Genomic DNA, 20,900 nt, shown 5'->3' on the forward strand with positions numbered 1-20,900 from the left:
ACCAGTTTCTGTCTGCATGGCTAAAATGATGTATTCTCATTTAGATTGAAAAAGATTGACTTTCCTACTCCAAACATATTGCAGGCTGAATGAATGCTTTCTCTTTTCTTTAACCTTGTATCCTGTGCATTTTTTTTTTTTTTTTCGCATATTTGACATTTTGGATGTTTTCCAATATTTCTGCTGTCAAGCGTCTCCAAGCCTGAATCCAAGCGTATGAATATTATTCCATCATGTTTAATTAGTAGTTGAGGTAACATGTAGTGTTTACTGTACATAGTCATGAGACTGACTTATGAATATCTACTATAATAATAATATTTTTGCTCATAGCTTGCGACCGGTTGCGGAAGCGGAGAGCAGCTTTGCTCACGTGGGAACTTGTAAACAAAGGCTGACTGCGCTCAGCCCACAAATTAGTGAGTTCAGTGGGGTTGCCGCGCGCCCGTAGGCTCAGCCCGGCTGCTGCTCAGAGGAGGAAATCAAACGCTCACGTGGCAACCAGGCAAACATGACTGCAGACCAACATGGCCAATTTTATTAAGGGGCCAGATCTGGGATAATAGGCTTAGCTCATTTACCCTCCTTTTCACCAGCGGTTCCTCCTCTGCCCTCCCTCCCTCCTTCATTTCAAAGCCAATTATTCCACCAGCGACTACTATGGGATGCGGTAGCCGACAGTAAGTCATCTCCATGGCAACGCCGCTCCGTCTCTCCCTCTCTGACTTTTTCTGTCTGTTTGTCTGTGTCATCGTCCTCATCATTGTGTGTCTGCCTGAGTGTGACCTTTGCTGCACACACACAAGAGCACTGAAGGAGAGTGTGTATGTGGAGCATGTACAAACACACACACATACACACTTTGTTACTACATTTGTTATTACGTTTGGCTGTGATCAACTGTACGGAGGTTTTTCCAATGCATCTGCCTGCACATAGACACAAGTGATGGTAACACACACACATGCACACTCTGTCTCTCTCACATACACACATTTTATTATTTATTTCATTTTTATTTGCACAAGCTGAATAATGTTTTTGTGTGTTGTACAAATAATCCTGCTGGATGTTCTTGGCAGGCCAGAGCTCCAGCTCGGCCTCCTGTGAGTTTTCCCTGGCATGTGTGTGTGTGTGTGTGTGTATGTCGGACATGGTTGAGCTTTACTTGGAAGGAGCAAACACACAGGCAGCTGTAGCTCTCTATTTTGATGCTGACTAAACAATGGATGTCTCAGACTGTGTGTGTGTGTGTGTGTGTGTGTGTGTGTGTGTGTGTGTGTGTGTGTGTGTGTGTGTGTGTGTGTGTGTGTGTGTGTGTGTGTGTGTGTGTGTGAAAAGAGGGGTCCTGGGTTAAGTGTCTGGACCTTGCTGTGACCCTCTGAGTGATTCAGTGCACTGCTTAACCTAACCCACTGCTTATTATTATGAGCATGCTGTCTGTGTGAGTGTGTGAGAGGGGGGGGGGAAAGAGGGAGAGAGAGAGAGAAAGAGGTATAGAGAGAGAAAGAGGGAGAGAGAGAGAAAGAAGGAGAGAAAGAGGGAGGGAGAGAGAAAGAGAAAGAGGGAGAGAGAAAGAGAAAGAGGGAGAGAGAAAGAGAAAGAGGGAGAGAAAGAGGGAGGGAGGGGAGGGAGAGAGAGGGAGGCTGTGAGCGTGCACAGTTGAGTACCTGGGAGCTGTGTCTGTGTGTCTATGTGTCTATGTGTGTCTGTGTGTCTATGTGTGTCTACTGTATGTGTGTATGTGTGTATGTGTCTGTGTGTGTCTATGTGTCTATGCGTCTATGTAAACTAAGGACTGTACTTCATGTTGCATTAGCCTTGTCTACTATGATCAGACAGCCAGGGTCGGCAGACTTGTGAGACTGCACACACACACACACACACACACACACACACACACACACACACACACACATGCACACACACACACTTACCTGACAAAAAGGCAACTTTTTCTTTGAGGATGGGAAGCACCTCCATTGCTCTCATCTCCTCATTTCTCCTGAAACCTGGATGGAGGGAGAGAAAAACAAAAGCTCAGAGGAGAAGAACACAGGCGGATTTAAAAGAAGACAAACATCATGTGTCCGTGTCCTGCTTGTCCCAGTTGATCTGCCATGACTTTGGGGTTTTTTTTTCCTTGAGGTCAGATTATTTGGGACAGAGCAGATTTTGTCCACTTGTAATCTGAGATCTGCAGCTTTTACAAACAGGGGATTGAGTCCCATTTCGGATTGCTTGCATCATGAAGAGAAAAAAAAAGAAAGTCTCTCTCCCACACACAGTCTCACACACATATACTACATGGTCCAGGAGGAAGCACTGAGGCTGTGGTTGGAGGAACAGTAATGGTGAGACAAAGTGAGGCCAAATTCAGGGGAAGTCTGAAGGAAACAAAGAGCTGTTGTAGTCCTTGGCCTAACAGAGGTGAAACGGGGTAAAGCAACATTACACACCACACACGCCACTTCAGTTCCCATTAACTGGAGTTTAAACTTAACACCAAGAAATGCTGAAGGTATTAACAGGATTGATCCACATATGGAGATTAGAAGGTGTTTTCTCTGTTGAGTGGAGGAAATATAACATTTAACATATATATATTTATTTATAAGGAGTCTACTGTTGTAAGACTGTACCTGGGCACAGCGGCGCCTTGAGCTAAAAGCTCACAGAAGCACAAACACACTCACAATGACATCAACATGTTGATGTTCAGCACCTGTGTGTTTACCATGTTAGCCACATTAGTTACGCATGGTATTATTTTCTCAACGTATTTGGTCATAAACCAGCCCCAGACTGATGACAAGTCACCAAAGTTATTCCAGTTCATCCTACTGGGCTCCTGGACGTCTGCTCTGCACTAATGAGATCATATTGTCATCATTTTTATCAGATATTGTGATTGTCATGTGAGTCACAATTTCAATTGTTTTATTTTTCACTGAAAAACTATACATTTGAAGATGATGTGATTTTTGCCAGCATGCATGTTCCCTTTAAAGGAATAGTTTAACATTTTGGCAAACTCGCCTATTGCCATAATCCCTATAGTCATAGGAGTAGGTTCATTAACTATTAATTATCGACGCGTGTTGTTTTGAGATCTGCAGGGCAGAGAAGCTAGCTGCTCAGCAAACACAGTGGAGATGAATGGTACAGGTCCCCTGTCCATCAAAACTCATAAAATACACAATCCAACAACTCCAAAACGCAACAGATTTCAATGATGATGACAATTTACACAAAACCACAAATGTGTCTGCAGCAACAAAGTCATCAGGATCCATCTTGCAGGAAGTGCAGACTGACAGCCAGACACAACCGTCCACTGAATTCCAATGACAACCCCCTGTCGCCCCATTCAGGCCGTTCTCTCCTGACCTTGTAAATCCTGTGCATTGTCAACTCACTGCATGTTCTCAACTTAGAAATTGAGACATCTCATCTTTCAGAGTTTCCCTCCACCTACTGTACAAACCGCAGCCAGAGGATTTTCTAAATGGCACCGTTAGAGAAGGCCAACAAGCTGTCAGCTGGGAGAAATATGAAGAGAAATAAAGTAACCTTACCCACTTCAGCTCTGTTTGCCTTAAACTACTAATCTGTGACATTTTCTATAAATACACGTGTGCTAGCGACTTGCACAGATTCACTGATGAATCGCACAATAGTGGCTGAACTTTCACTTTGCTTCATAAAAAGGTTTAATATTTCCTCGCCACCGACTCTCTGTCCAAACTGTAGCTCTTTCTCGGGAACAGGCATCCGGACTAACAAGGACTGATGTGTTTTACATACTGGTTTGTCTGGAACACGCGGATGAGGAAGTGGATGGTCGGCCTGAGAATAAATGAGAAAAAAAAAGATAGAAGAAAAATAAGCCACAGCAATGGCCTGAACTATTACACTAAAAATATTGAGCTGGATCTGAGCAGTGTGATAGTGCCAACCGCTCCCTCCCCCTCCCCCTCTCCTCCCCCCAGGTGTGCTGTTTATATTCTGTTAGAAGTGAATGGATGAGTGTCAGGAGAGATTCAATAAGTGAAAACCTGTTCAAACAACTCCTAAATTAGACACACGATTCCCTAAAGTGATTAAAATCACATCTCAGCTTCAACACACATGCAGACACACACACAGCGACGCAGGTGGAAAGAAAGGGCCCAGATTTTGTCCTTCAGACAGAGCGGCGGTCACAGAGGTCTGCTTTGTGTGACTGATGACCCAGACAAGTCCTAATACCCAAGTGTCTTCTTTGCTTTCGCCCCATCTGTCTTTGATTTTTTTTTTGCCCATTTTCATCCTCAGCCTCAGATGTGAGACACAAAGTCGCCGGCACGTATTAGAATGAAATAAGCTTCTCCATGGTCTACTGCTTCTGGTTTGATGTAAATCACAACACACACTGGTCAGCATGGTCAGAGAGAGAGAGAGAGAGAGAGAGAGAGAGAGAGAGAGAGAGAGAGAGAGAGACTAAAAGAAAATACAGTTATGTAACTCCCTCTCCATCTCTCTCTACATTACACTGCAAGTCCACAGTGTCTAATAGTGTGGTGGTGAAGTGCTAAGACACACACAAACACACACCAACTGTTACCATGGATTACATAACAGTACAATAAGTACTCAGCCTTTTACTACTGTTATGATGCCAACACACACACACACACACACACACACACACACAGAGACACACACGACACACGGATACCCCTCTCGGGCACTCTAAGTGAATTGTTCTCCCGTCTCTGCTCTCAGCACGTCGTTGTATTTATGACTGTATGCTAATGAGATGCTAATTCTTTTCTGCCACCAGAGGAGTTGGAGAGAATCGGGACGTGTCTCTATTTTTACTCTTTCCTCCTCTCATTTTGTCTCCTCGCGTCCCTCAGGGGGGCCACAGAAAAACAGTTTAGCATGATCAACTGCGTTTCCCAGCGCGCTCCTGTACGGAGTGAGCAGACAGAGAGCTGTTGCTGTGCCTCTATTTCAAGGAACAACAGTCTCTGTGGAGGCAGCATCGGTACCGATTTAGGCAGCGACTGCTGATGAGTTTCGTTGTTGATGAAGGATAAATTGCTAAAGCATTTGTTGATAAAATATTCTTTAAAAGTAGTGAGCAAGTGCCCAATAAATATTCTCACAACTCACCTGGAGAAGCTGTGACAGTTTATTATCATTTATGAGCCTGTTTCCCCCAAACACACAAGAAGTTAATCTACAGTGATATAACAGTCAGCAAGTGACTTATATAATCAACTGATGATCAATTTCTGACCTGTGATCTGCTGATTAATCAATTAATGAGCCAAAGAAGGTTTTCAGTCTCTGTAGAAGGAAGGAAGGAACAGAAACATGCAGTTTGTGTGTTTTCTGCAAAGCCTTCATTAAATATTTACTCTTTTCAGATAAATGACGGTAAATCAATACTGACAGGAAACCTATTAACATGACACATATCAATGTGAATATAGGGCTGAAACAATTCAGAGTTTGAATTATTATAACCTTTATTTATTCTCGAGGAAGATCATTAATGAAAGAATGAATTAGTCAATAGATAAGAAATTATTTTCAAATATATCTTTGGGTTTTAGACAACACAAACAATTTTCAAATAAAATCATGACGGGTATTACTTATTAAATATTTAATTGCCATTATAATTAAATAAGAAAATAATTTAGCAGATTGACCGATGGTGAAAACAATCATTAGCTGCTGCCTTTAATGAATCCACAGGATACTAATTAGCAACAGTTCAGGATTGCAGCTACTTTCATTCATGAATCTAGAGATTATCCCTTCAAATAATTGATTAATTAGTAATTGGTGTATAACAGGTTGCCTGTTAGAGACACTGTGAAAAATTAGCATCTCAATAGCCGCCCTAAAAGAATAAAATCACAACGTGACATCTTCAAATTATTTGTTTTTGTGCAGCCGATTCAAGTTCAAAACACCAAAATATTTAATCATGCAAAACAGAGAAAAGCACCACTCTAAATATGTGATAAGATAGAATGACAGAATGAGGCCTGATGAACGACTGAAATTACCGATCAAAAATCAAAATAGCTGCCGATTGTTTTTGTGCCAATCTACTGATCGTAGCAGAAAGCCAAAGAATCCAACAAACGATCCATCACTTGAACTCAACGCTCTTTAAAAATGATTGATTGATGAGGATTTTGAAAGGACAAGTTTGACAGTACAAGCTAAAAACATCATCACGTCATACCGGAGCAGCAGTATAATGTTGATAATGTTGTGTGCACCGTTTCCAGCAGTGATGCTGATCCCAGTGTGTTGTTGCCTCAGGAGGCTGAATTACAGCATGCGCACACAAACGGATCAGTCAGCTTTTTTATTTTATTTTATATACCATTGAGTGATTCATCTTCTGAAGAAAGGACCATCTTTGATGTTGCCTGCAAACTTGCTGTCTGATTGGCTGGCTGCCACTGAGCAGGAGGAAAATGTTGACAAGATGACAAGCAGAAAACCGCGACGTGCATGTGTGTGTACGAGCGGGCGAGACGGCGTGTAGAAGGAGAGGGGGCGCACACAGTGAGCGCTTTGTAGCCCGCTGTGAATTCACTACTGTACAGTCAAAATTTAACAGCTACTGGATTGAGGTCTGTCCAGACACACATGATCCTCTGTAAACCCCACAAACACACAAACACAAGCCAGAAAACCTTTACCTCCTGCCTCACACCTCTTTTCCCCTCCACTTCCACTGATAAACCACGGTCTGACTGTGTCCGTGTGCATCTGAACAGCATTTCATTGAACACGGTTACACATTTTCTATGACCACCCTGTATGAATACAGTTGTAAAGCTTTAGTTGAGGTATGCAACTGAGTCAAAGTGTTGTTAAAGGGATACGCCAACACTTTTTTTCGTGTCTTGCCTCACTCCCGAGTTCATGACCAGCAGATAGACACCATCCTTTCGACTGTGCGTGCAGTAACAAGGGAGAAAGAGCCGTATCGCCCGTAATTAGCTTAGCTCAAACACTGGAAGTGTATAGGTAGTGTTAGCCTGCCTCCTACCTAAAGTCGCTAATTAGCTTAGCTCAAACACTGGAAGTGTATGGGTAGTGTTAGCCTGCCTGCTACCTGAGCTGAAATCAGCAGTCAGAAGCTGATTCCATTTTAGCTCTAAACTCTGTAAATATATCACTTTATGAACATTTCAAACATTTCTAGACGAGAAAGTAGCCGTTTAGATCAGCAGTGTGTCGTTAATTTGTCTAAATACCAGCTGTTTACAATTTTGTTGGGACGAATTTGGCGCTACTAAAGCTAGCCGTTGTGACCAATGCCGGTTACTTCCACAAAATAAAACACCCGTTGCCCTTTACATACAGAAAACCATGACGATAGAATTTGTGCTTTTACTTTGAAATAGGAAGCTAAGCTACCCTCGATGTAGCTAGCTTGAACCAAAATAAACTGTCTTTGCTTGAAGCCTCCGTTTTGACCGATCTGGTCCCGTTACCGGCATTTGACCGCTCAAGATGCCTTACCGGAGAGTTTTGTCAGCTGTGAGACGTTTAGAGTTGCTGAGGAGTGTCTCTGATGACTTTAGGCGGAGGCAGGCTACCATTACCTATACACTTCCAGTGTTTGAGCTAAGCTAATTACGGGCAGTACGGGCTCTCCCTTGTTACTGCACGCACAGTCGAAAGGATGGTGTCTATCTGCTGGTCATGGACTCGGGAGTGAGGCAAGACACAAAAAAAAAATGTTGGCATACCCCTTTAAGTGGATTTTCTACTTTACCAAAAACAAAAAGGTGAGTCTAAGTACATACACACATCACTTTCCTGTGCTGTGCAGGGCTCTGGGACTGGAGAAAGTGGCACAGCATCTAAATATAGAGTGGCCAGGTCACTCACTCACTCACTCACTCACTCACTCACTCACTCACTCACTCACTCACTCACTCACTCACTCACTCACTCACTCACTCACTCACTCACTCACTCACTCACTCACTCACTCACTCACTCACTCACTCACTCACTCACTCACTCACTCACTCACAGAGAGGGGAAGAAGGGTTTTCTGGATGAATGATGGCCAAAAAAAAAGACACTATAAAAAACAATGTGTGAGATAATGACACGTGTCATTGTGTTGTAACAAGGCTGAGAGTTTGAAAGTGTATAGAGAGAGAGGGAGAGGAGGGAATGAGGGGACAGAACGAGGGAGGGAGGGAACAAGAGTATGCATGAGGACGGCATAGAGGGAGTGGGTGGGAAGTGACAGGTGGACAGCCTGACAGGGAGGGAAAGACACAGACGTACAAACGGATCGGTCACAGTGAAACCTGTCGAACACACGCTCATTTCATTCCCTCCATTACTCCGTCTGAAGGGCGAGAGAGGGAGGAGTGTAAAAGCAGAAAATTACCCCCATAATTGCCACACATTCAACCCACACCCACACTAACCCCTTAGACAGCGGGGTATTGTACCTGTCAGCTTGATGAGGGCGGAGCCAGTCTGGGCATAGCGCCACTTGTGATTGGTTGCCCAGCAAGTCATGCTTGATAATTCTTCCACAAATTGAGAAAAAAAAAAAAAAAAAAAAAAAATCATCCATAAATTGCTGTGGGTTCTGGCTTCGCTCTTGGCCTGATGGAGTCGCCGTCCGCCGTGCCACTACCGTCGGCTAATGATAGACTGACGGGGCCGACGTGCTGAAGGGATCCCAATCCATTGTGGGCACGCTCGCAGCAGCTGAGGCTAATCCTGGGATTCCTGAGGGGAGATATTCCAATCCAGCAGACGACCAAAACCACCCATTTTTGGTGCCGTCTACACGTCTATATGGAAAAGCTGGTGCAAACATTTCCAAGCAGAAAACAGACCTGTCGGTGCAGACTCCCTCGGCCTGCTCTCACTGACAGTTTGGATGTGCGGCATCAGTGTGTGCACCTCACGCAGGCTTTAGGTGAGCTGCTAATCTGCCTTGTCTTTTGGAAAGGCAGGTTCCTGGGAGGTAATCCTCAATGTGTAGGAGGGGTAATGATTATAATATGCCTGCACTGCATTTATGCTCCCCGGGAAGCTGCTTAGCATTAGGGAGAGTCCAGATTGATGGGGAAAACCCTCACAGCGCAGCAGAGGCTTAGATATAAAATCAAACACACATCAAAGTCCTCGGTTCCCCTGCTGTGACTCCAGTGGTGCCGCTCAGTGGCCGACAGCACCGCACTTGTAGCGCTGGACCATCTGGATGTGACTAAATGTGGCAGTGTTTTTAGAAACGTTAACCCATGAAAATAAAAACGACTGCACAAAATATGAAACTACACAATCTGAGCGCTAAGAAGTAAATACAGTGTAAAGCCTGAGCTGTTGTGGTGGCTTATCCATTATCTCAAGGTCACAACTTCATGGACTCTCATTGATTAAGAATTAATAGTCTTACTACGAGGAGATAAAAACTAGTTTCTGGCTCTACATCTGTGTATGTTATCCTGAGAACAGTGTATAGAAATCAGACCAGTGACGGCTGGTATCAATGGGCTAGTGGGGCTAAGCCCTCCCTACATTACACAACAAAAGATGAGGAAAAAATATTATATATAGCCTATATTATATTCTCTAAATAACATACAAAAGATTGTTCTAAGTCTTAGTAAAATCGGAACTGGCAACAATATTAAATAGTTTCAAGAAAAACACAGGATATCTCTAAATGGGCTAATTTTAATCAGCCCAGCTCACCCAGTCTGCTCTCATTCATTTTCCGACTGTGGATGATTGACAGGTGCCATGTCCCGCCCTCGCCATTGACCGACTGTTTGGGCTAATTTCATTCAGCCCACAGGCCGAGCGGTTCTGACCAATCAGCAGCGGGCTGACGCAGGGTCAATGATTGACAGGCGTCATGTCCCGCCCCCTTGGTTTACTTGTCATTGGGGCTAATTTCATTTAGCCCAACAGCGCTGTTTTCAGACCAATGACAGGAACCGGAGGAAAAGTTGTGTTGTTGTGGGAGGGAGAAGACAGAAACAGCGGCGCTAGGCGCTAGCATCACAGGTAGCATTAGCATACTTTACTGCTCTAAACTGTCTTTGCTAACATGAACGAAGTGGAGAATCTAGTTTCTAAACTCACCGGGAGCACCACACTTAAATGACATGGCGATAACAGACCAGAAAGGCCGTCGATATGAGCTGCATATATCGTCTTTTTTATTTATTTATTTATTTTTTAATTGAGCAATATCGTCGGGTGTGTGTGCGTGCGTGCGTGCGTGTGTGTAAGTGTTTGTGTGTGTGTGTGTGTGTGTGTGTGTGTGTGTGTGTGCGTGCGTGCGTACGTGTCTATGTGTGTGTGTGTGTGTGTGTGTGTGTGTGCGCGTGCGTGCGTGCGTGCGTGCGTGAGAGAGGGAGAGAGAGAGAGAGAGAGAGAGATACTGTGTGTGTATCATAGACTGTGGTGTGTATGTGTGAGATAACCAGGTGAAGTTTTTTTTTTTTTTGGACTAGACCCTTACTTAATGCAGTGTGTAGGCCTAGTTAGTTGCTAGGGGTGTCAACAATAATCGATTCGGCGATGCATTGCAATGCGGGACATGCACGATTCAGCATCGATGCGGCAACGTGCCATAATCGATTATGTCACTGTTTATTTTCTGGCCTCAAATAAAGTTGTGAAGTTTCAATTACCTCCGGGGGCGTTTCCGGAGCAACGACATGCGCAGCCTGTAGCTACATGCTAAGCGGCAGCACCAGCAGTAGCAGTGTTGCCGCTGGCTTTCTTTTTCCTTTTTTTTTTTCACCCGCAGTCGGGTTGAGAATTAATTAATTAACGCTCATGAGTCCGGCCGTGTCGGGTCCGAGACTCAACCAGCCGGTCGGGTTTTACCGTTGCTACAGGAGCATGCCCGTTTATCACCAATAAACACAGTAGAGGAGGACGAGTGACTGAGCTCAGGCTGGAGGAGGGGAGGGGAGGGGGAGGGGGAGGGGGGGGGGTCTGTGATGCAGAGAGAGAGAGAGAGAGAGAGAGACCTGCCGTGCCGTGTAAAAAAACAACAACAACAAAAAGTGCCACGACTTCCTGTATTTGGCCCTTCAAAATAAAAGCCCCATAGTCTTTCATATTGATTTTGAGACACGGCTCCAAAGGTTTGTTTGTTTTTTCCTGCGACCAATCGACCAAGGCTAATTTTGGGGGGCAACCCTAGAAGTGATTTAAATGCCATATCCATTCAATTTTATTTTATTTTATGACATTCATGTCAAAGATACAGGAGAGTGAAAATACACACATGGCAGCCAATAAAATCTCTTTTTCAATATCTCATGACTGATGAAAAATTTGCCGTGTTGAGTGCAGTAGAATTTGGATGCATTGCAATGCATCGCAATGCATCGGAGAATCGAATCGAATCGAATCGTTACCTGCTGAATCGTAATCGAATTGAATCGTGAGGGCAGTGCCAATGCACACCCCTATTAGTTGCTATACTTTTGTGAGATGGGATAACCCTAACTTTTAGCTGTGTTAACCATTTAATGGGTATAATTTATTTATTAGCCCACCCAACTAATTTGACCACCAGCCGCCACTGAATCAGACACTGCTTTGACATAAAGCCTCCAGACCTGACTGGACCAGTTATGCTGCCTAGGAGTTGATCTAACTATGTATCATTGACACGACTGATTATGTCAGAGAGAGAAGTGCCAGCAGCTGATCTCAGGTCAGTTTCTACTGCAACAAATAATAGTGTAGACCAGTGGTTCTCAAACGTTTTTTACACCAAGGACCCCTAAACTGGTACAAAACCCCCATTTGTCAACATTTTGAAACAAACACCAGAAATACACAAATATTTGTTATGAGACTGAATAATATTACTTTCTTAGTCAATGTACATTTAAATTAGGACCAATGCCGTGAATTTTTGGAAATATTTTATAGAAATTTATAGAAAAAGTTTTTTATTTCTGGAAAAAAAATCATATAATTTCCAGAGAAAAGTTGTAAAAAAAATTCTAGAACAAAGTGGTAAAATTTCAAGAAAAAGTTGGGGACCCCCTTTAACCCTCTCAAGGACCCCTGGGGGTCCTCGGACCCCACTTTGAGAACCACTGGTGTAGACAACCACCAAATAAATCGATGAGGAAAAAAAATCTAAGAACTGTGAAACCTCACTGAGCTGATGACTGATGTTTCAATCATGATGTGTGTGATGTCTTAAGAAAATTAAGAATTAACTAAGAAATGAATGAATGAATTTATTGAATTACAGTGTTGGACATCATCACCACTAACATCTAATCTGCCAAATTTGCTCCACCAGGTACAGAGACGTGGATAAAAACACATAATAACAGCAGATAATAAAGAAATGTTCATGGAAGTGGATGGTATAGCAAATCTGGCAGACACAAGTTATAGTTTACGTTTCTGTTTTCACACTGATTCTCTGATGTGTCACAGTCATGATGTGAAGATACTGGAGCCGAGCTGTGACTCTACAACAACAGCTCCACTTCCTACACACAGACAATCAGTGGATAGCACCTAGGTGAATCACTGCCCACCCTCTAACTTCAGCCTTTTGAATTTAAGCACCATGGTGGAAGAAATTTAAAAAACCATGACAAATTGTGGCTAAATATGCAATTTCATCCAATTCCTCATTTAAATTCTAATCTATCAGTCATTAGCAACAGCTGAGGAGGTTTTAATTACCTACTTGATGATGTCTAAATTCAGGAATCCAAAGAAACTGAAGTCCATTCCCCAGCTCTAAGCTCCAGGGAATAATCTACCCTCCCATAAACTGAGGTGAACAGTGTTTTCTGGGAAGCTCGTCCATCCCATATGATACGACAACAACGCGAACAATTTCCTGATCTCAAGTCAGTCCCAGCATTTCCTGTGTCCTGAATGAAATGAGCAACGATGAAAGACAAGCAGCTCTGCTACTACGCCCCTCAGCGAGAAGAGGGCAAGGGATGAGAGGGAAATGCCAGAAATGTTCATCATCCTTTGCATGGATGTGTGTGTGTTTGTGTGTGTCAAAATATGTCAACACTCTGCACACACCTCGCAGACTTGCGGCTTGTAGAGCCTCCCAGAGGTCAACTGGGCATTAGACTGACTGATACAACAAAGTAAATTACTCGACAACACTAACACGCAAGTCTCCCCCAGAGAGACTGTGACAAATATCTCAGGTTTGGAGGGGGGGGGGGCTGATGGAGTGAATGTGGTTCACAAAAAAAGAGAGGGAGAGAGTGAAAACGCAACAGCTGGCCGGGCGGCGGACAGATGGAACAGCTGGTGGTCGGTCAGCAGAGGGAGGGGACGAGTTTCCTGCATACCACACAGAAAAACACACACACACTCCGCAGCATCTTCCTCATCAGATTAAACAGCAGTCGCGTACAGTCAGGCATAATCTCATAATGGCTTTACAGCTGACTGGGACGCGTCGCTGCTGAACCAGCTGTTACGGGTCAAGAGAAACCAGAACCGTGCACATGCAAGCGTTCCCCGGCATAGTTGTGGACTTCCCACATTCGCGGCGTGCCAGGAATTCCTGAGCGAGGGATGTGTGGGGGGAATGGCAGGAATTCCTTGAGGCTGAGGAGGGAGTGGACAGGAATAAGGGCGTCCGTCCGTGACCTGGACCCCCTGACCTACATCCTCATCAGCAGCGAGCGCCACTCCGAGAAGAACAAAGAGCCCATACTGTCCAGTGTAGTTACATTTGATGGCATGGCTGCTTATTCTATTCATGGATACAGCACCGAGTTACTGTGGGAAACGCTGGAGAAATGTGGGATTCACAAGTATGCATGAACATCTTTTATGTTCCTTCCTCACAATGGACACTAACACTACATGAAATCCTCAGAAGATGAATTCAGCTTGTGAAAATCTAAAATTGGCCTAAAGTGCAGCAGGAAATCGACCTAAGGAAACCCGTCAAGCTTTCCAGGCTCACATGATTTCAGATTATCTCTCCTTGGCCTGCAACTGTCGTCATCAGGTGTATCTAGATGGACAGTTGAGCGTTCTCTGGCTGGCTTTTAAATGTTTCCATCTGTCTTTAATGTATACACTCATGATGGCTACTTATATATGCTAAAAGAACATTAAAACATTTTCCTAGTTAGTCAGTATCAGCTTGTGTTTTGTAGAAGAAATGGAAATTGCATTTAACTGGAAGCTGCATCACTCCTGGGTGTGACGTTAGTATTGTTAAAGGGATAGTTCACCCAAAATTAAAATTTCACTCATTATCTACTCACCCTCATGTCGACTAAGGGCTGTCGACTAAATACCTCCATAGTGCTCGTCTGTAATGTCCCTCTTGTATTGAAGCCCCAACATGAGAAATTGTTCTGAAAAAAATTAAATAAGTCTATATTTCAAGCTTGTTTGTAGCGGAAGCTCCTCTTCCTGGTCCGTCCAAATCTCGCGCGATTTGCGCCGGCGTCAGTGCGATTACTGACTGAAGCTTGAAATATAGACTTATTTAATTTTTTTCGGAACAATCGGAACAATTTCTCATGTTGGGGCTTCAATACAAGGCGGACATTACAGACGAGCACTATGGAGGTATTTGGATGTTTTTTTGGAAGAAGAAAAGTGAGCTCCGTTCTCAACCGTCATATGGACATGCAGTGCTGCACGGAGCCCCGCTGTAACTCAGAGAAGCCACGGAGGACTCTTCTCACAGCCCTTAGTCAACATGAGGGCGAGTAGATAATGAATGAAATTTGAATTTTGGGTGAACTGTCCCTTTAGGTATGATCATGAGAAATACTCCACCAGTCAAAAGTTTGGACACACCTTCTCATTGAATGGTTTTTCTTTATTTTCCTACATTGTAGATTCAAATTGAAGACATCAAAAGTAATGGAATTATGTAGTAAACAAAAAAGCAGAATATGTTTTATGGATTAGATATTTCGAAGTAGCCACCTTTTGCACCTGAAATGGTTTTCCAACGGTCTTGAAGGAGTTCCCAGAGATGTTGAGAGCTTGTTGTCTGTTTTACCTTCACTCTGTGGTCCAACTCACCCCCCAAACCCATCTCAGTTGGGTTTAGGTCAGGTGACAGATAACACTTTTTGTTTTGATTAATAGTTTTGTGTTTACTATATAATTGCATATGTGTTCCTTCATAGTTTTGATGTCTTCAGTATGAACCTACAATGTAGAAAGTAATAAAAATAAAGAAAGATCATTATGAGAAGTTGAAGAGGCTTTTGACTTTTGACTGGTGGTGTATATCATCTCATTTCTAACATAGTCTTGTTTAGATGTTTAGCTTATGCACTATGTCTTTTCAAACTGTTATTATTGTAGGAAGCAGTATACTGTAGTAAACTGGACAGGCCAACAGTTGTGGCCTATGCTACAACACAGTTTGGACCATTCCTCACACTTTCTTTCAGATTGTCAGTGTAATGCTCTCTCAGCAGCCTCACACCCACCACTTGAACATATGGAGCGATCCAAAGCCTGTCGGGCCTGCCATGCCTAGTTACAGTTACTGAGCTATGATGGTACAATTGCTCAGCCAATTATCAATTACTGCCAACCCAGATGAAGTGTCTAACTGGGTACTAAGAAACATGAAGTCCTGTTTGCAAAAGTGTCTGAGAAACTGTTGTATGTCTAAACCCAGTAAAGCCCCTTTCACACTGGACCAAAAACCCACAAACATCTGGCTTTTGTCTTCACGGGGAAAGGGTAGCATTCACTCCCAGGTCAAATGACTCTGCAGTAGTCATCGGTATTAATCTGTTCAAGCCCTGACCAGCAGCGATGGAAACGTGACACTTGGGTGGATACTAATATTCCCCCTAATCTGTGGGAATATTACAACACACGTCCAGTTGGTCTATAATTTATGCGAATCTTTGTTTTCTCAGTTACAAAGTCCATCCGTCTTTGTTCAGTCAGCACATTACATTATTACGCCAGCGATGAGTTTGGAGACAGTTGGGCGAGTCTCTGGTCTTCATGCCACTTTGTACTGTTGTCCAGTGTGTTTGTGACTCTAACAAGATGGATTAGAAAAACTAGAATTACTGCCTCTCATTTGTCTGCCTCCACCACTCACACTGGTTTCAGTTACACCCTCGTCTTTCCTGAATCAAAACATATACATATACGTATATGTATATTATGGAGGACCACAAGGGACACATCAATTGAGAAGAGGAATTTCAAAAAGGATTTGAAAAAGTAACTTTAAAACAGTCATTTAAAACACCATTTAGAAAATACACTATTGAATTCCCAAAAGAATAACCAAATTTCAAAACTGATTTCAAAATGGATTTTGAAAAGCAGAAATGAATAGATGAATTTGCAAAATGAATGAGGAAATACAACTTTTAATCAGTCTTTTAAAAGGACAATTCCATTTCCTAATTGCATTTTCGACCTCAACCTTTGAAAAGCAGTGTTCCCTCTGCAATGCAAATGAGTGGAGATGTAAGAAGCTCTCTGATTGGCTCTTCCACAGTATAAAAACTCTCTGATTGGCTGTTTCACCGGTTGATTTCGAAAATCCATTTTCAAATCGGATTCAAAGATGTAATTAGGAAATGGAAATGCAAATGGAATTGTCCTTTTAAAAGACCGATTTTGAAATTTGGTTATTCATTTGGGAATTAACTTGTGTATTTTCTAAATAGTGTTTTAAATTACTGTTTTAAAGTTAAAGTTCCTTTTTGAAAATACTCTTTTTAATTGATGTGTCCACTGTGGTCCTCCATACCATATGTGTGAAATTTTGTCATAACTGCAGTGCAAGTTCTGGTGGGTCAATTTGACCTTTGAGCAACAAACTCCTAACACTTTGTCTTTGATGTTTGTGACAAATTTGAGGAAATCCCCTCCAGAAGATTCAGAGATAGATATCACTTTCACATGGCCAAAGAGTGCTTTGTCGGGTCACCAAGTCTTTGACCTTTGACCCCAAAAATCTAATCCGGTTAATCATTGAGTCCCGGTGAATGTTTGTGCCAAATTAAGATGTTACTAAACTGCCGAGCGCCAGTTCAGAGGCTTAAAAGAAGCAGAAAGGCAAACTTGTCTGTTGGCAGTGGGAACGGATTCAATCGCCTTTCTGTGGCAGGTTTGCTGAGGTTTAGAAAATATGAAAGTAACGGAAAAATGTTGGCGACTGGACTGATAAAAGTTTCTATGAGCGATGCAGGTGACGACACACAGAGGATGCTGGGAAAGCAACACCATATTATTCGCCGGCTCTGTTATTGTGTTTCTCTCTTTGTCTTTATCTCCCGCTAAGGCAACAATTTATCAGCCTGACTCCTTTGTTTAACATTTCTCATGGTTCTTTTCTCTGTTTTTTGTGCTGTCTGTTGATATTCACGGCCGGCACCATTGTCTTCATCCATCTGAACCACCACCATCAGTCTACTTTACCTCTACTCTCTCTCTCTCTCTCTCCTGGTGGAGCGGCCCTGATTGGCTGTGCAGTGGCCAATCATTGTTACCCAACTGGACAACGCTGAAATGAGACGGGCCGATCTGATTGGCTGTTTAGATCAGACACAGCTGTGGCACTCTAACAATGCACCGACTGTGGGTACAGCTGGCACTGGCTATGCCACTGTACACACACACACACACACACACACACACACACACACACACACACACACACACACACACACACACACACACACACACACACACACACACACACACACACACACACACACACACACACACACACACACACACACACACACACACACACACACACACACACAAAGAGGTAGCGAGTTACCATGAAAGAACATGTAATTACAGCTTATTGTTTCATCTGATGACAGAGCAATAAGTATTATATTTTTAGCTGTCGTTTGTGCTAATTCATTATCAATCTGGGACACGACAACTTCCCATTAGTGGCTCTGTGAGGCAGGTTTCTCTCTGGATTTTTTTATTCTTTTACAGCCTGGCACCCCTGAAGTTGTTGAGTAAAAGTGTCTGGTTTGACCCAGGAGAGAAAAGCTTGGGCAAAAAAGGAGATATTTGTGTGGGACTTGTTTCAGGCTGCGTTGGAAATCTGGCCTGGTTGACGAAAGCGGGGGATCATTATCTTGAAAAATCGAGTTGACACCGGGAGCAATTGAAAAGTGCAGCCTTGTGCGTCGATTTCCACGCCACTCAGGCTCCCTGTGTCCTTCCATTTCCCTCTTTTTGTCCCCAAATCTGAGGTTTGGCCCCAGAGAGAGAGGGAGAGAGAGAGAGACAGAAAGAGTGAGAGAAAGAGAGAGAGAGAGCACCATCTCCGCCTCTTTCTGTTCTGTCTGTCCGTCCAAACCTCTAATAGCAGGGTAGGCTAACCCAGCGAGAAGCGGGCCAGGGTTACCCCAGCGACCCAAACACAGCAGGAGAGGAGGGGAGAGGGAGGAGAGAGGAGAAGAAACAAAAGACAGACAGAGAGAGAGAGAGAGAGAAGAGAGAGAGAAAAGAGGGCTTGTTACTGGTGCCAAGAGTTCATTTGTCCGGGTCTTTTAATGCCACCTGATCTCATTCTGACAAACCGTGACGAGGAGGAGGAGGAGGAGAGGAGGAGGAGGAGGAAGAGGAGGAGGAGGAGGAGGAGGAGGAAGAGGAGGAGGAGGAGGAGGAGGAGGAGGAGGAGGAGGAGGAGGAGGAGAGGAGGAGGAGGAGGAGGAGGAGGAAGAGGAGGAGGAACACTGTTATTAACACAGATTTTTACGCTGATAATCTCAACACTAGAAAACAGAGAGTTCAAACCCTAATGTTTCTTTCCGTCACTGCGATGCACAGCGGACCGTGTGACACTGTTTGTGTTGTTTTCAGCTTGTTGCTGCTGCAGTTGACTGTCAACAGGCGGACACGGCTCTGCCTGCTGCCCCCCCCCCCCCCCCCCGGCTCCTCCAGTCTGCTCCGATACGCCATCTGGAGGCCACGGCTACGTCAAGTATCAGCAGCACAACGCAACTGATTACTGAAGATTTACACACATTTGACGACACAGGAGGCCGGCAGAGGGAGGGGGGGAGGTGGGCAGTGATGAAATGGACAAGCCTGCGACTGCCTCACTCCTCGCTGAGCGCTCATCTTCAGCACATCTGTCAAGATCTAAAAGGCATTAACATTGTTACATAACAGCACTGGCCCCACTGCTGCAGCCACTGCCCAGCTGCCCAGTCAGACCAGTGGCTGAAGAGGCCAGGCCGACAGATGGACAGGCCTAATCCCCCCCCACACCCTCCCCCAAACCAGGAAGTGATAACTGGCAAGCATCAGAAAGCTTAAAAAAAAACAAAAAAAAACAAACAACCCTGACAGCTTCACACAGACGAGCCAAACAGCATCAATGAAGCCAAGTATTGTCTAGATATAATTACATTCATGTTGTTCTCATCGCCTCGTTCTGTGGTGCTGGAGCCGTCTCCACTCGGGGCCCCGGGGCCGGGGGAGCAACCTGCCAACTCACTGTCCTCCTTAATATCTAGGGTTTGAGGGTTTTTGATTTTTCAAGGCCGATACGGCTAATACTTTTAGAGTACAGCTATTTAAAGTCAAAAATGTGTGTGTGTGTCTCATTTTCAGTCTGGAAACTCTTATCCATGAAACATTAAAGGGATAGTTCAACATTTTGGCAAATTGGCCCATTGCCATAATCGCAATAGTCATAGCAGTAGGTTCGTTAACTTTATTTGTCAGTGTAAGCTATTTTTAGAACGGCGGAGCGAAGCGGCAGGCTGCTCAGGGCTATGCTATGGACGCTAAGGGAATTTCTTGGTTTCCCTCATCAAACTCATCAAATACAAAATCCCAAAACTCCAAAACGCTCTCATGGACAAGTTGTGACCTGCACATTCACCACGTTATGAGATAATAATGGAACGTTACGAAACTGAGCCTTTTTCGAGGTAAATACAGGGTAAATACAGAGTCTGCTTGCTGAAAAACTGTCCCTGAACGCAACGCGCATCAGCGGTTTTGCATGAATTTACGTCTAAAACAGCTCCGTCTCCGTCTCATCATCATCTTATCTCATAGCGTGGTGATTGTGCAGCTCACAACTTGTCCACAACAGCGTTTTTGAGTTGTTGGGTTGTGTATTTGATGAGTTTGATGAGGGAAACCAAGAAATTCCCTTAGCGTCCATAGCATAGCCCTGAGCAGCCTGCCGCTTCGCTCCGCCGTTCTAAAAATAGCTTACACCGACAATTAAAGGTAACGAACCTACTGCTATTACTATAGCGATTATGGCAATGGGCCAATTTGCCAAAATGTTGAACTATCCCTTTAAAACTTCCCGCTGAGGCAGAGGGGAGCAATTATCTTAAATATCTAAATGGTCATGTGTCTCTTCAAAATGTCACATCAGAGGGAGACAGCGCCGACGAGCAAATATCAGCTCTTTACAAGGCATTATTATAACTGACTCTTAAATATGTGTCAATAAAAATTAAGAACAAGTACGACAACCGTGAGGGAAGGAAACTGAAGAAATGTCATTTGAGGATGATAAAGAGGCTGAATAAATCATAATGGAGGGAAGAGCAGGAGCGACGGGAAATATCAGACCCCCAATCAAAAGATAATGGACAGAGGGGCTGGGGGGGGGAGAGGGAAGACAGATGAGAGCGACAGGCGTCGTCCATCTCGACTCGTCGCAGAGAGGCTGCTGTCGCTAAAGAGACGGGCACCAGGCACAGGTAGCCAATCAGGACACGGAGGGAGGCAGGGAGGGGCGATGCAGACGAAAGGGGGGGGGGGGCGTCGGGCAGATGTGATGGTGAGGAATAATGGTGACAATGACCTGTCATTGTCATCAGGAACACTGAAATATTAATCGCTTTGTGTGC

At 44.0% G+C, this 20,900-nt stretch overlaps 1 protein-coding gene across 20 annotated transcripts in view; it reads right to left on the reverse strand.

The window, feature by feature from the left end:
* LOC146978890 (triple functional domain protein-like) overlaps positions 1-20,900 on the reverse strand; it is a 106,267-nt gene that overhangs the window by 50,262 nt on the left and 35,105 nt on the right. For 8 of the 20 annotated variants that reach the window (XR_015037132.1, XR_015037131.1, XR_015037127.1 and 5 more), the window contains exons 1-2: positions 8,499-8,609; positions 1,938-2,012 (exon numbers count right to left, since the gene is read on the reverse strand). Coding sequence is in view for 12 of the 20 variants with exons in the window: in XM_085791951.1 (XP_085648077.1) it covers positions 1,938-2,012; positions 8,499-8,568 (145 nt within the window). In the remaining 8 variants the exon portion in view is untranslated. Of the gene's footprint in view, positions 1-1,937; positions 2,013-8,498; positions 8,610-20,900 lie in introns of those variants that run through there. The other 12 variants (XM_085791950.1, XM_085791949.1, XM_085791948.1 and 9 more) reach the window with 4 other exon arrangements.

Source organism: Trachurus japonicus, chromosome 11, assembly GCF_045865225.1.
Source record: "Trachurus japonicus isolate A0001 chromosome 11, Traja_1.0".
NCBI lineage: Eukaryota > Metazoa > Chordata > Actinopteri > Carangiformes > Carangidae > Trachurus > Trachurus japonicus.